A 13,641-nucleotide genomic window follows, 5' to 3' on the forward strand; every position below is an offset into this window, starting at 1 on the left:
TCATTGTGTCAATAATCTCCAGATTTTTTTAAAATTAGGAAAAAAATTGGCAAGCAAGCAGTTGTCTAATTAATTCATTGAACTAATCAGTAATTCATGGAATTATTTGGGCAATTGTTGAGTAAAAAAAAGTGGTTTTTTTATATTGAATCATCCCTAACCTTCACTTCTTTCATCTCTTGAACTCCCGTAATTCATCAATTTTATCGGTTAAAAATAAAATTTTATAGAGATATTTACGAAAACGTGACCATCTTTTGTTCAATTTACAATTTCGGCTCGCTGTTCATTTTAATTACCAAAACAAGAACAGTAACGATACAAGAACGGTAACGATATCAGAGGTTTTAAAGTGACAATTTCACAGGTTTAAAGTGACAATCTTGCAGCTTTCAACTGACTATACTGTGGCTTTCCCTACTTTCAGCGAGATTGTCAGTATACAAACTAGTAAGATTGTCACCTTTTTTTTTTTTTTTTCTATCTTTCTTTCTTTTTTTATTTTTTATTTTTTTTTTTGGGGTGGGGGGTGGGGGGGCCTGCAATTAATTCACACATATTTTGGTAATTAAAATGAACAATTATTCAGAATCGTAATTTATCAAATCTGGCTCATGAAATGGTAATTTACCCCATTTTTATAATCTCAATTTTTTTTTTCTTTTTCTGTATCTATTTCTAGTCACTTCCAATTGCCCGTAGTAATACTAATAATAATTGTGGTATATGAACTTAGTTACTATGCTCATAATTAGTGAAATTAGAATCTTACCAAATGGTTCCCATTCTCTTTATGGAATTTTCCCAAAACATGATGAAGTTTTGACTAAAATCTGATTCCAGGTCACTATTCATTTTACTATCCAAAAAGTGAACTTCCGAGATCGCAGCTCGAAAGTGACAATCTCACTAGTTATAAAAGTGACCATCTTGCAGGTTAGCTATTTTTAACGAGATCGTTGCTATATAACAAGCAAAATTATCACTTTAAACCAGCGAGATATCATCACTTGAAAAACCTGCAATCTCGTAAGTTCACGTTTTGAGAATTAAAATGAATTTCGTCATATTCCACTCACAAAATGATAATTTACCCCTTTCTTTACATCTATACCTGCAATCTCGTAAGTTCACGTTTTGAGAATTAAAATGAATTTCGTCATATTCCACTCACAAAATGATAATTATCGTCTTCTAGTATTGTTCCTTCAACCCCAGCTTTCCAATGAAAAAAAAAATTCTTCTCCAATTCGACAATATTTACAACAGTAGTACTACTTAATACTTATAATGCACAAAAAACATTTAGATTTGAAACGTATTATGAATGTTTGATTAGATAGTCCACATCCTTCATTGGTTGTTCGGGTGGGTCCCACACAATTAACGTGTCGGTCAACTATTGAATGGCTTGGCTATGGTCCACGATGGACTAGTAGGGTCAACTTCATTCCATTGTGGAATCAGACCTTCAAGTAGGCAATTTTTTAAATTTAATAGAAACAGTACCATGCAAGGCATTAGTAATCAGAGAATCTCCTAGCCATTATAAATAAATATTTAAAGAAAACGTTTGTTCCTAGGCATCCAACCTTCTCCCTTATATTTCAACCCTTCCCTCTCTCAAGGCCAAACTTGAGTGCAAGTCCAACAGCAAAAAAATTCATGGCCGCTCAACAGGATAATTATCCCATGGTTTCTGTAACAAAGATGGTGTCAGTTTACCCCAAATCTTTGCATCCTCAAATACGCCTAAATCTCTCCAATTTAGACAGACAGTGCCAAGTGCTTATGTACTTGGTGTTATTCTATAACCCATCTCATCATCTTCAACAAACTCTCTCCGTTAAATCGCTCTTCGGTAGCTTGAAAACAGGTTTGGAAGAGACCTTGTCGGTTTGGTACCCGGCAGCCGCAAGGCTTACTTTGAACCCTAATGATGGAAAACTTGATCTCTTGTGTGATAATTCTGGTGCAATTCTAGTTGAAGCAGTGAGTAAGGTGAAGATCTCAGAGCTTGGAGATCTGTCTCAATACAATGAATTCTTTGAAAACCTGATTTTTAAGCCTGTTTTCAATGGAAACTTCTCTGAGATGCCTCTAGTTGTTGCTCAGGTGATTACACTTATAATTTTTGGTTTTTTTTAAACAAAAAGAAAGGTAGAAAAGATAATAAATGCAAATTCTCAAGATTTTACGCTAGTTTTTGGAACTAAAACATTTTGTTCTTTCTTGCAATGATGTAATGTTTAGGTAACAAAGTTTGGGTGTGGAGGGTATGCTGTTGGTGTCGGCACAAGCCACTCTTTATTCGATGGACCATCAACCTTCAATTTTTTAATTTCATGGGCTTCTAAGGCTGCCATGAGAACAGATGGAGGTCTCGAACTCAATGAACCAGTACATGAGAGAGGTCGATTATTAGTTGGGCACAGACGAACACAAAACCAAATTAATAAATTTAGTAATAATCAGAGCCCAGTGACAAGGGTTGCAGCCTTTGACCATCTACACAAATTGATAGAACAAGGGGCTTCGGATCGGTGTCTTGATCCGATAGGGAAGCATGGAGGGTCCAAGTTCTTTGAGACGAGGTGCCAAAATCAGGGGAATTATGTCCTGAAGACCTTTCGTGTAAGCGGTCTAATGATAGAGGTCTTGAAGAGGAAAATCTCTGGCATAAAGAATGGTAGTGGTCGTTCATGTTCCTCCTTTGAGGTGGTTTCTGCCCACCTGTGGAAGGTATACTTTCTAACTTTCATGCACATAGACAAATTAAACATGCACGTATATATAAGAAATACCAATATGTCTCCAACCCTCCAACCCACACACCCACAATGGACCATTGGACACGAACACAATTTTAAACCTACGAATCGATAAACAAAGATTAGGTTTTGTGCATCCAAACATACTTCCCTAGTTCTTATCAACAGGCATATATACGTTCCTGAGTACTTGTAGTTGTACCTATTGATACATAAACACATCCCTTGATTCAATTCCTATTCAAACTAAACCCTCCAACATCTAAAGAAATCTTGAAGTTTGTTAAAAAAACTTGAGTTTTTTTTTTTTTTTTGAAACAATGATTTTGAAGATTATCAACTACACTGGATATTTCACAAGATGATCAACATATAGAAATTAAAGAAACGAATTAGAGGAGTAATTTCCACTCATTTCTTATTCTAGCAACAGGAATACTAGAATTAAGGGCTTGCCCTTTGTAATTTAGTCTTTCTTCATAGAAAATTTTCTTACTTAGCAAAAACAGACAGGAATGCTAGAAAGAAGCACATTAGCAAGGCGCTGATGGACAGATTCAACCGGGTAAAAAGGCAAGAAAGAACACACACACACCACCACCAACATCTATTTTAACAGGTGGATTCTATTTGTGAGTGTGAAAACCTAGACTAAACCATGAAAGCAACAATATAAAAGAACATAGCAAAATTTATTGTTGTTGGGCAGTGCATATGCCCACTGATAAGACAAGACAGATTCACCAACTCCGAGAAAGAAATGACAAATTAAGATATCTCTCAAATCTTCGAACCCTGAAACCCTAGTTTCCTTGTTAGGTTCCACTCTCCCGTAACCCTAAAATGATTTACAATTACTTATATTTTTTGTTATAAGAAAATGAATTAGTGGTTAGTAATCAGTTCGGTAAAGTCAGGTTTTGAACCCAGGTTGTGATATCAACACTCACATACTTTAACCAACTTAGCAAGCTGGCACATTCAGTTACTATTATTAGATATATATATACCCCAAATAAGAAATACCTTTCTCCATGTGACCCCCAATTTGGGTATTGTATGGTATACCTCTGGTGATCAATCATGAACTAGATTTAAGACATCTATCACAACACAAATGTCTTAAAGGTGTAGATGTGAGAGCATTCGTCTATTACCATTTTATTAGGCTTTCTTTAGTGGTTGAAATCCATTTTATTAGACCTATAGATAATAATAAATTATTTTTTGTGATTGTAAGGAAGCTATTTCAGCTTTTGTACAAGATTTCTCAGCGTAATGGTTGAGCATTAACTATTTTTAATTGCAAGTGTGAAGCCTTTTACAAATAGAACAACTCCAATGTAGCAATAACTGAATAGGATTCTATACGACATTCAAGATCACAAATACTTAAAACCAAGAAGTTCCACTGCAAGAAAGATGAGGATGTCAAGCTCGATCTTCTACACGTTTAATCACTTGGCTCTAATACCATGAAAAAACTGAAGAAGAAAAAGAAGTGAGATTTCTAGTGCGCAAGCCGAGATTAATTAAGAGGGGAGTGATAAAATATAATCCACTAGAAATTACTGAAAACAAACAACCAAAACTTCCTATACAATGAAGTTCAACATAATATAATATTGACCCGAACCAAATCAATACTAGTGAAAGAAGTGTTCATTATAACAGCAACAAAGGGAGCTTTAGGGACTTCAGCAGTTGCCCAAAAGAGTGGAAATATATACCAGGATGTCGTTAGTAGCATAGACAAGAAGGGATGTTGTTCTTAGCCCAATCTCCATAAAAACATGGTCAAATTAACATATAACTTGTAATACTCGAAGTGTTATACTGCATTGTCTTCTTTTGTTACTTCAGGCAAGGACCAAAGCCTTGGGAGTGAGGAAGGAGAGAATGGTGTGCCTGCAATTTGCAGTTGATGCAAGGGACAAGATGGTTCCACCATTATCTAGAGGATTTAGTGGAAATGCCTATGTATTGGCTTCCATAGGTTGTACTGCAGGAGAACTAGATGAACAAAGCCATGAAGACATAATTGAGAAGATTAAAGAAGCCAAGAGATCTGTGAATGAGGACTATGTGAGTGCTTATATTGAGGCACTGGAAGCTCCACGGCCTAGCACTCTCCCTCCAATGAGAGAGCTAACACTGGTTTCCGATTTGACGAGGATGCCATTCCATAGAGTGAATTTCGGACATGGGGAAGCAACTTATGCATCTCCTTTGGTCCCTCCACTTAGACAGGTTGCATACTTCATGCAGAGCCCAAATGAATCTAGTGGCGTTGATCTCAGGATTGGTTTGCTTCCCCAAGACATCCATGCTTTCACTCACTACTTCCTCACCCAGCTGCAATGAAACTCATTAGCAGCCGAACACATTGATGTTGGTTTCTCTTTTTTTTTTTCTTAGGTCAGTGCTAAAGATGATAAAAAAAAAAAGAGCCCAACAACCTACTACTGTATTTGTCGAAGATCATCCCAAGACTCACAAATTGATTGTAATAAGTTTGATCTCTAAATGGGAAAAGGACTTAAATATGCAATTGTTAAATGAACCAGTTCAAATACTTGCATAAAGGGCTCTCATTGTAAGTAAGAAATCAGCAATCCTTGGGAGGTTGAGGGTTACTAATTAATGGATTGTTACATCAAATAGGATATGGAATGGACACAATGTGAAAAAAGCCCAAATTTGATGGCCTTAGGCCTTCAAATTTCATAAAATTCGATAAATCAAGGGGTTGAATTTTTCATTGTCAAAATTTTTTTGACGGGTCGAAACTGTCAAATTAATGAAGGATGAGAGAAATTCAACAGCTCTAAGCCGTCAAATCTGGGAACATTAAGAATTTCAATGGTCCTAGACCGTCAAAATTCAGTTTCTAAAATTCGTGGGCCTTCGCCCGTTAATTTTTTCTGTCGAATTTTTCCATTTTAACGTAGTGGGAGGAAACTGGAAAACTAGAAGAAAAAAAAAAAAAGGAAAAACCCAAGGCAATAATTATTGGAACTAAGGCCTAAAATTTTTGAATGGAAAATGATGGACTGCCTTCTTGGACACTGTGTTCCAAATTGTGCTGATGTGGCAGTGCATAGATAACCATTGATTTGTCAACTTGTATCTAGAGGAATTAAATCTATAGTTATCTGTGCACTACCAAGTCTACTCAGTGTTAAAGGCAGTGTCCAACAAAGGCAGTGTAGCACAACTCATTAAAGGGGAAGTTGATCGTGGAATGTGGATGGCATATGACTTCACAGTGAGGTATCCAAGACGAATGATTGTTTGATCACAGACCAACACCGTTTTGATATGAGGCCCTGATGTCAGAAGTAATAATAAGAGAACTTTTCTCTCTCATGCCATGGTAAATATCCGAAATTTCCTAATAAAATCATCTTGTCACATTCAAAAATATGATCCAATACAAAAGTGTTGTAGAGGATGAAATTCTATAAATTTAAAAAAAAATGTTAATTCTTACAGTTGTACTTTAATTTTAAATTTGGGTGCTCGGTAGTCGTCCATTTTCAACACCATTGATCAAGCTTAAATTTTTGTTTTTGTTTTTGATTTTTTTACCATGAAGTTTTTCATGAATTCTAGAAGGTTGCAGGGTTCGATTGCTAATATGATAATCCATGTGGATCCCACAATACTTTTTAAGATTTGAAATCTAAAAATAAAGATTTCTGGGCAGTGGATGTGTGGGTAGGAGACATAAATTTCCTTCAAGTTAGTATTAGAAGAAGCGTGAAGACTCCGGCAAAACCGCTCAACCTAAGACATCTCGACAAAATAGCTTCATGTGCGGACACAAACCTAAAAAGATAATGAGACCACTTAGACTACTTTTTAACACGTAGGTGATAGTTAGGTCAGTTTATATTGGTAATGTAGATATATGAGATTCAAAACTTTTCAAAATTTTTATTTTATCTACAAAGGAATCGCCACCAGTCAAAGAGTTTTGACGTGAATGTACACCGCAAATTTTTTTTTAAATTCTATTTTTTGACTTATGATGACTCACATATCCAAAAGATAAAGGGAAGATCTACCTAGAGAACTAAGTAAAGAGGTTTGGTTGTGGGACAAAGGTGTTAGGCACCTTGTTCTACCCTTAAAGTGATGATTACCATTAGTATAGCTATAAGTGAAGTATAAAACTATTTTTTGATTGTGAAGATAGAGGAGATTATAGAGAGATTAAGGGAAAGATGAACTATAGTTCCATTTTGCAAAATGGAGAAATCAAGCCAATGAGCAAGCCACTACTAGAAGTAGGTGCTTGCTAAATTGTTTTGTGGGCTTGGGACTTAAGCAGAAATCCACTTAAATTCCACCATTTTGAGTCCTCAAGCACTATTGCCTATGTTTTTAGTTTGGTCCATATGTGATGTTCATAAGTTGAAAAAAACCTTGGTGGAGCCAACACCTTATGCATGAAAGTTTTTTTTTGGCTAAGCAAATGAAAGTTTTAAATTAATGAAGGAAAAGAAAAGTTACATGCGTCTAATGTTTTGGTGACTTAACAGGTCTCCAACAAATGCTCGATGCACTAAAATAAGAAGATCATTTACAGAGTTAAAAAGTGAAGACAGTTTAGAAAAAGATGCTAGGGATGCCAATGCGTCTGCAATGGAGTTACCTTTTCTAAAGACGTGCTGAATGTTCCATTCTATTTGGTTCAAAATAAAGAGACATCTAGCAAACAAAGGTCCCAGTTCCTTTGGAAATCTACTACCTTGAAGAGTATTAACCACCAAAGTCGACTAAGATTCAATCAACATCTTGCTACCCTGGAGATTGATCAATTGAAGACATGAACAAGACTATTGAATTCAGCCGAAGAGTTAGAACCATAGCTTAAATAAAAACGTCCAGCCTTGATTAACTTCCCATCATGATCTCTAATAAGGCATCCAGCCCCAGATTTTCCCAGATTCCCAATACAAGAACCATCAATGTTTAATTTCAGCTATTGAAGAGGAGATTTTAACCATGTAATAGAAATCAAACGAAGAGGTTTGCTAACCAGGGAGCAATGACTCGATTCAAACTCATGGGTCTAGTGACCAATTCTTCTGATAAATTCATCTATTGAGCAAGTCCTACATTAAAAAATAGAGACGTTATGAGTAAGCCATACCTCCCATGTTAATATCCAAGGAGTGATTCTTGATATAACAAAACATTATTTGACCAAGAGGTTTGGTAAGAAGAAGACCCGTCTTGGCAACTTAAAACCTTTATTTTCACAAAAATATCTCCAAACTTTGCTTCTAAAAGAACAACCAAAGAAAAGGTGAAAAATGGATTCTTCTCCATTTTTACAAAGAACACATTGTGCCAAGTAAGAGCGAAACCAATCAATGAATTTAAAAAACCTGCTATGAGCTCTGCTGATGTTCTTGTTCCACCTATCTAAGTTTAAAGATTTATCAAAAGAAATCCTAGATGGAGTTCAATTCAATCATTGGATTGAGATAAGAATAACCTGCAAATTTCTATGAGTAATTCTCTATTCTTCTTAGAATGGGTGAATCATCTAGTAGCCTTTCATGGAGAAATCTTTTTAAAGGTGGAGATACCACTATGGATAGATCCCTTGAAGTAAAGTCAAATTTAAAAAGAAAGAAGGTTATCTCTATCCTAGAGGAAGAAGTCCAAAAAGAAGTTGATCGAGGGGAGAATATGCTTGTTGCCTATGTTTTGGGCAAGAGATCTTATTTTCTGGGGTGAAAGGCTACCTTAAACAAACTTTGGAGGATTAAAGGATCTATTGAGATCATTTCAATGGATGATGACTTCTTCCTGTTTAAGTTCAGCCTTTCGGAATATTACACAACCATTTTAAACTAAAAACAATAGGGGGATGCCCTTTGATCCTAAGAAGATGGAAACCTGGTTTGTCTCTGACTAGGGAGATGCTCAATTCGATTCCAGTTTGAATTTGCTTGCCAAAACTTCCATTTCAATTTTGGAGTCTTGATTGTCTAGGATCTATTGGGAGTACTATTGGAACACTTTTGCATATGGATGAGCCTATAACAAATAAAAATCGATTATCCTATGCTAGGATATGCGTCGAGATTGAGCCAGACTGCTGCTTTTCGGATTCAATTGGTCTATATAGGAAAACATGTTCAAAGGTGTTGCAATCGATTTAGTTTGAATGAAAGCCTAAATGCTTTGATGCTTGTATGACTTTTGAACATTCTAAGGATCACGGCCCAAAACTCAAACAACAAACTTTTCAAAAGAATCAACCCAAACAGTTGGTTGACTGGAGACTTAAAGCAACAAATCAAGTAGATAACCAAACAGTGATGCAAGGCATCAGACTTTCCTTGGTTCCAGTGAGTAGCGTTAATGGTGGAGAAGATAGGAATTCATCACAATTGGAAACTATTGCAAGAAAGGAAAATTTTTTAAAAGAACCTTGTGTTGTCACTTGTGGCATTTCAAATTTGGAAACTATGCTTTCACTAAAGGGTGTTGTCGTTTGTGGTATTTCATATTTGGAAACTACGCCTATATTACAACAACCAATGAGAGAACTCTCTAATTCAACTGTTTCTAGCAAAGGAAAAGAAATTATAGAAAAGCAGTTGACAGAAAGTCTAGATTTAGCAGAAAAGCCAATAGAGGGAAATAAAGGTGGAGCAGATATGGGGGTGAAAGCGCCCTCGATCCGCGGGGTGCGCGGATCCGCTTTTGACCCTTGAGGTTTGGGAGTCGCCACCTAGTTATTACGGTCTAGGAACCAAATTGACCCTACAATGGATAAAAAGAACTAATCTACTATAAAAATCTGAATTCGGGGATCATGTTACGGGGTTGGAAGGTGTTAGGCACCAACCCCGCCCGGCCAATGTCGGTCTCTACTTATCCCAAATAGATCTACATTGCTAATGATAAACCTAGATTAAAAAAAATAAAAAAATTTACCTTTGATCTGCAAAAGTGTTATTCCCTCAGATCTGGTTAGAATGGCTCCTTATACCGTATTCCTTACTTCGTTCTATCTCCGGATCTGATTCCTGATCTCCGAGGTAAGGTATCTCCTTCTTGGATCTGAGTGCTTCAAATTTGTTGTGGATTTTTGGGATGTTTTTGAGAGGTTTTTGGGTGTTTTTTAGGCTAAAATCGGAGTAGGGGTGTTAGGGAAGGAGTTGGGGCTCCAAAATTAGGGTTTTGGGGAGGCTATGGAAGCTTCTTTACCTACTTTTCCTAGGATTTTTTCTTTGATACGAAAATAGGGTGTGGAGGCTCCTATTTATAAAGTTTTTAGAAGCATTAGGGTTTGATTAGGGTTTCTTTTAGGGTTTCAATTAGGGTTTTGACTTAGTTTTTAGGGTTTGATTTGATTAGTTTAGATTAGGGTTTTGATTTAGGGTTTTGACCTTGGTCTTATGAGATTGACTTGATTAGATTAGGGTTTTGATTTAGGATTTTAACCTTAGTCTTATGAGATTGACTCGATTAGTTTAGATTAGGGTTTTGATTTAGGGTTTTGACTTTAGTCTTATGAGATTGACTTTAATACTTGACTCTAGTCTTATTTGATTGACTTTAATATCTTGACTTTAGTCTTTCTTGATTGACTTTAAATTTTTGGAGAACCCCCCTCTATTATATCTTTGATTCTTTGGACCCTCAAATGGAGGGGTCCTTAAAGAAATATCTTACGAACCATCAACAATTTTTCTTGAAAGCCTGATTGATCAATTTTTTGGTTTAAATTTTATAATTAATTTTATTAATGTTTCACTTTACATTATTTAATGACTAATTTATTAATTTCAAAAATTTTAATTATTAAAATTGTGAAATTACCGTTTTGCCCTCGGAGAGGATTTTTTACGTTTTAAGTCATTTTTCAATGTTCCAAGATGTTTTGAAATCAGTTTTTTGTAAGGAATTCAATGGGAATGTTGGTTTTTGTCATTTATGAAATTTTTTGTGTGAACTGGTCGTGAATTTTATGAGGGGTATTTTCGTAATTTTGTCAAATTTTGTGAAAATTGGCGAAGTGGTTTACTTGGTTTCGATTTGTTGTTTTATGTGTTTGAGTAGGTTTTCCTAAGCATAATGCAGGCTCTAGGGCTGTTTTGATGTTAGGGGTATTTTGGTAATTTGGTCATTTTTAGTGATTTTTATCGTGAAGCTTCTTTTTGACTTGCAGGATGATGATTTCTATGTTTCTAGGGTAGTATTTTCCTAGCGTAGCGTGGTTTCTAAGTTTTTTCAGTTCGAGATACCTCATCCGAATTTCTGAAACATATCTGGTAACAAAATAAAGCATTGGAATAGACATCCGTCATTGGGAACCTTTGCGATCGGATTGACAACTTGATTAATCAGGCGGATGCAAAAATGGGGTGTCTACAGATGCCCCTCTTTGGCAGAGGGTTGAAGCAAACTAGATAGCAAATCTATTTTGCTAGATAGTGCGATATCCGAATGCCAAAGCTAGTGACAGTTCATTTTGCAGCCTGATTTAGCAATTCGTCGGGGTGTTCGGATCCTTGAGCGTAAAACTCTCCTCGAACTAGAAAAATGTCAGGTCCTTGAGCGCGAGCTCTCACTGGCAGTGTCAGATCCTTGAATTTTAGAAAATTCTCCTTGACTGATGTAACAACTGTGCAAGTGTGTGGGCTCAAAATCTGAGATAGATTTCAAAGAATTTGAATTGGAAATGAGTAAAAAATGAAGTAAATTTAAACTGAGCATAAACTAAGCATAAATCCCAGAAAACCCTTGACGGCATCTGAGCATAATTTCGAGAAAACCCTCGGCGGTAACTGAGCATAGTTCCGAGAAAACCCTCGGCGGCATTTGGGCATAATTCCAAGAAAACCCTTGGCGGCATCTGAGCATAGTTCCAAGAAAACCCTTGGCAGCATCTGAGCATAGTTCCGAGAAAACCCTCGGCGGCATCTGAGCATAATTCCAAGAAAACCCTTGGCGGCATCTGAGCATAGTTCCGAGAAAACCCTCGGCGGCATCTGAGCATAGTTCCGAGAAAACCCTTGGCGGCATCTGAGCATAATTCCAAGAAAACCCTTGGCGGCATCTGAGCATAGTTCCGAGAAAAACCCGGCGGCATCTGAGCATAATTCCAAGAAAACCCTTGGCGGCATCTGAGCATAGTTCCGAGAAAACCCTCGGCGGCATCTGAGCATAATTCCAAAAAAACCCTTGGCGGCATCTGAGCATAGTTCCGAGAAAACCCTCGGCGGCATTTGAGCATAATTCCAAGAAAACCCTTGGCGGCATCTGAGCATAGTTCTGAGAAAACCCTCGGCGGTATCTGAGCATAATTCCAAGAAAACCCTTGGCGGCATCTGAGCATAGTTCCGAGAAAACCCTCGGCGGCATCTGAACATAATTCCAAGAAAACCCTTGGCGGCATCTGAGCATAGTTCCGAGAAAACCCTCGGCGGCATCTGAGCATAATTCCAAGAAAACCCTTGGCGGCATCTGAGCATAGTTCCGAAAAAAACCCTCGGCGGCATCTGGCTGAGTAAAACTGAGAACAAAGAAATAAATCTGGGAGAGAAACGATTGAAAATGAATCTGGAAAAAAGTGGTAAAATCTGGGAATGAATAAATTTGGGACAGAATGGATGTCCTATCTCCTATGTGAGATTCAGAATGCATTTGTTTGAACCTCAAGGTTAAAAGTTTTGTAAATTAAAACCTGAGTTTGAACCTCAAGAGTTTTTTGAAAAAACTGCTATCAAGAGGGTAACCTTAAGTTTGGAGTTCTCATTATTATTTTTTTTTTAGGATTAACATTGCTCAAAAACAAAATGTCCCTAGTTTGACAATAAACATGGCATTGAAAATAATTGAACACATCATAAAAAATGCCCCTAGTATAAGGGGGGAAATTACATATCTAGAGAAAAAAGAAAAAATGCCCCTTGTATGAAGGTTTGAAATATTTGATTACCACAAGCGCAATAAAGATCCAACTTTTAATTTTGATTAATTTTATTAAAGATTTTGAGTCAGGCTCAAGAGAACAAAATATTTCCTTTTGAGACTCATCATAGAATTTACCATTCTCTCCATTGGTTAACTTGGGGAAGTAAGAATTTTCAGATCGATCGTAAACAAGATACTTGTGGCTTCTGAATCTATGCCTGGTTTAAGCTGAGTATTGAACTTGATTATTCGGATTTCTGATGTTTTAGCTCGAACTGCTCTCAGCTTGGGATTTTCTTCTATTTTTTTTTTTACTGCTCTAACTTTTGCCTAGATCGCCTTTCCAGGTTTTCAATCTATCGAGCTTGCTCTAACTTTTGCCTAGATCGCCTTTTCAGATTTTCAATCTAGCGAGCTTTTTCTTTTTTTCTTGGCTCTGATTGTTGCCAAAGTTATCCTTTCAGATTTTCAACTTTGCGAACTTGCCTTAATTTTTGCCTAAGTCGCCCTTTTCTGGTTTTCAACGTAGCAGGCTTCATTTTTTTTTTTATATCTTTTTCTTCTCCTCTGAAGTTGTAGAATTACTATCTGATCATGCTTTGCTACCCTCCTTAAATTTTTCACACGGTACTTAGGAGGACTTTTATAGGTAGGCTTAGGACTAGGCATAAAAAGAAAGAAATTTTGAGGCTCAAAAACCCAAATGCCCCTTGTGTGGCATTTCATTTAAACTTTTTCTTGAATTTTCTTCCCCATTCTTTTGAATTTTTCGTTTTTAGATTTTTTCTTCATCGGGGAATCTATTTTTTTATTTTGGTGTGGTCGGGCCTGAAGTAACTTCTTAAGTTGCCTACGTACCCCAAATTTTTTGGATCAGACCAAAACGTAGTTCAGATTTTTCCCTCCCCTAGGTTAGGTGATC

The 13,641-nt window shown here is 36.6% G+C and overlaps 1 protein-coding gene across 1 annotated transcript; it reads left to right on the forward strand.

The window, feature by feature from the left end:
• The first annotated feature begins 1,586 nt into the window (after positions 1-1,586).
• LOC147380838 (brassinosteroid-related acyltransferase 1-like) lies at positions 1,587-5,336 on the forward strand. The gene is made up of 3 exons (XM_086431178.1): positions 1,587-2,115; positions 2,254-2,742; positions 4,635-5,336. The coding sequence occupies exons 1-3, from the start codon at positions 1,666-1,668 to the stop codon at positions 5,133-5,135; spliced, it is 1,440 nt and encodes a 479-aa protein (XP_086287304.1). The 5' UTR covers positions 1,587-1,665; the 3' UTR covers positions 5,136-5,336.
• The last annotated feature ends 8,305 nt before the right edge of the window (positions 5,337-13,641 follow it).

Source organism: Akebia trifoliata, unplaced genomic scaffold (genome assembly GCF_017979445.1).
Source record: "Akebia trifoliata isolate Shusen 1 unplaced genomic scaffold, ASM1797944v1 Contig00938, whole genome shotgun sequence".
Taxonomy (NCBI): domain Eukaryota; kingdom Viridiplantae; phylum Streptophyta; class Magnoliopsida; order Ranunculales; family Lardizabalaceae; genus Akebia; species Akebia trifoliata.

What these genes read in the sequence shown, in the direction of transcription:
- LOC147380838 (XM_086431178.1), top strand. Translation starts at nt 1,666, where the DNA reads ATGGCCGCTCAACAGGATAATTATCCCATGGTTTCTGTAACAAAGATG. An exon ending in TGCCTCTAGTTGTTGCTCAG is followed by an intron (nt 2,116 to 2,253) that starts GTGATTACACTT and finishes TGTAATGTTTAG; the next exon opens with GTAACAAAGTTTGGGTGTGG. An exon ending in TTTCTGCCCACCTGTGGAAG is followed by an intron (nt 2,743 to 4,634) that starts GTATACTTTCTA and finishes TTGTTACTTCAG; the next exon opens with GCAAGGACCAAAGCCTTGGG.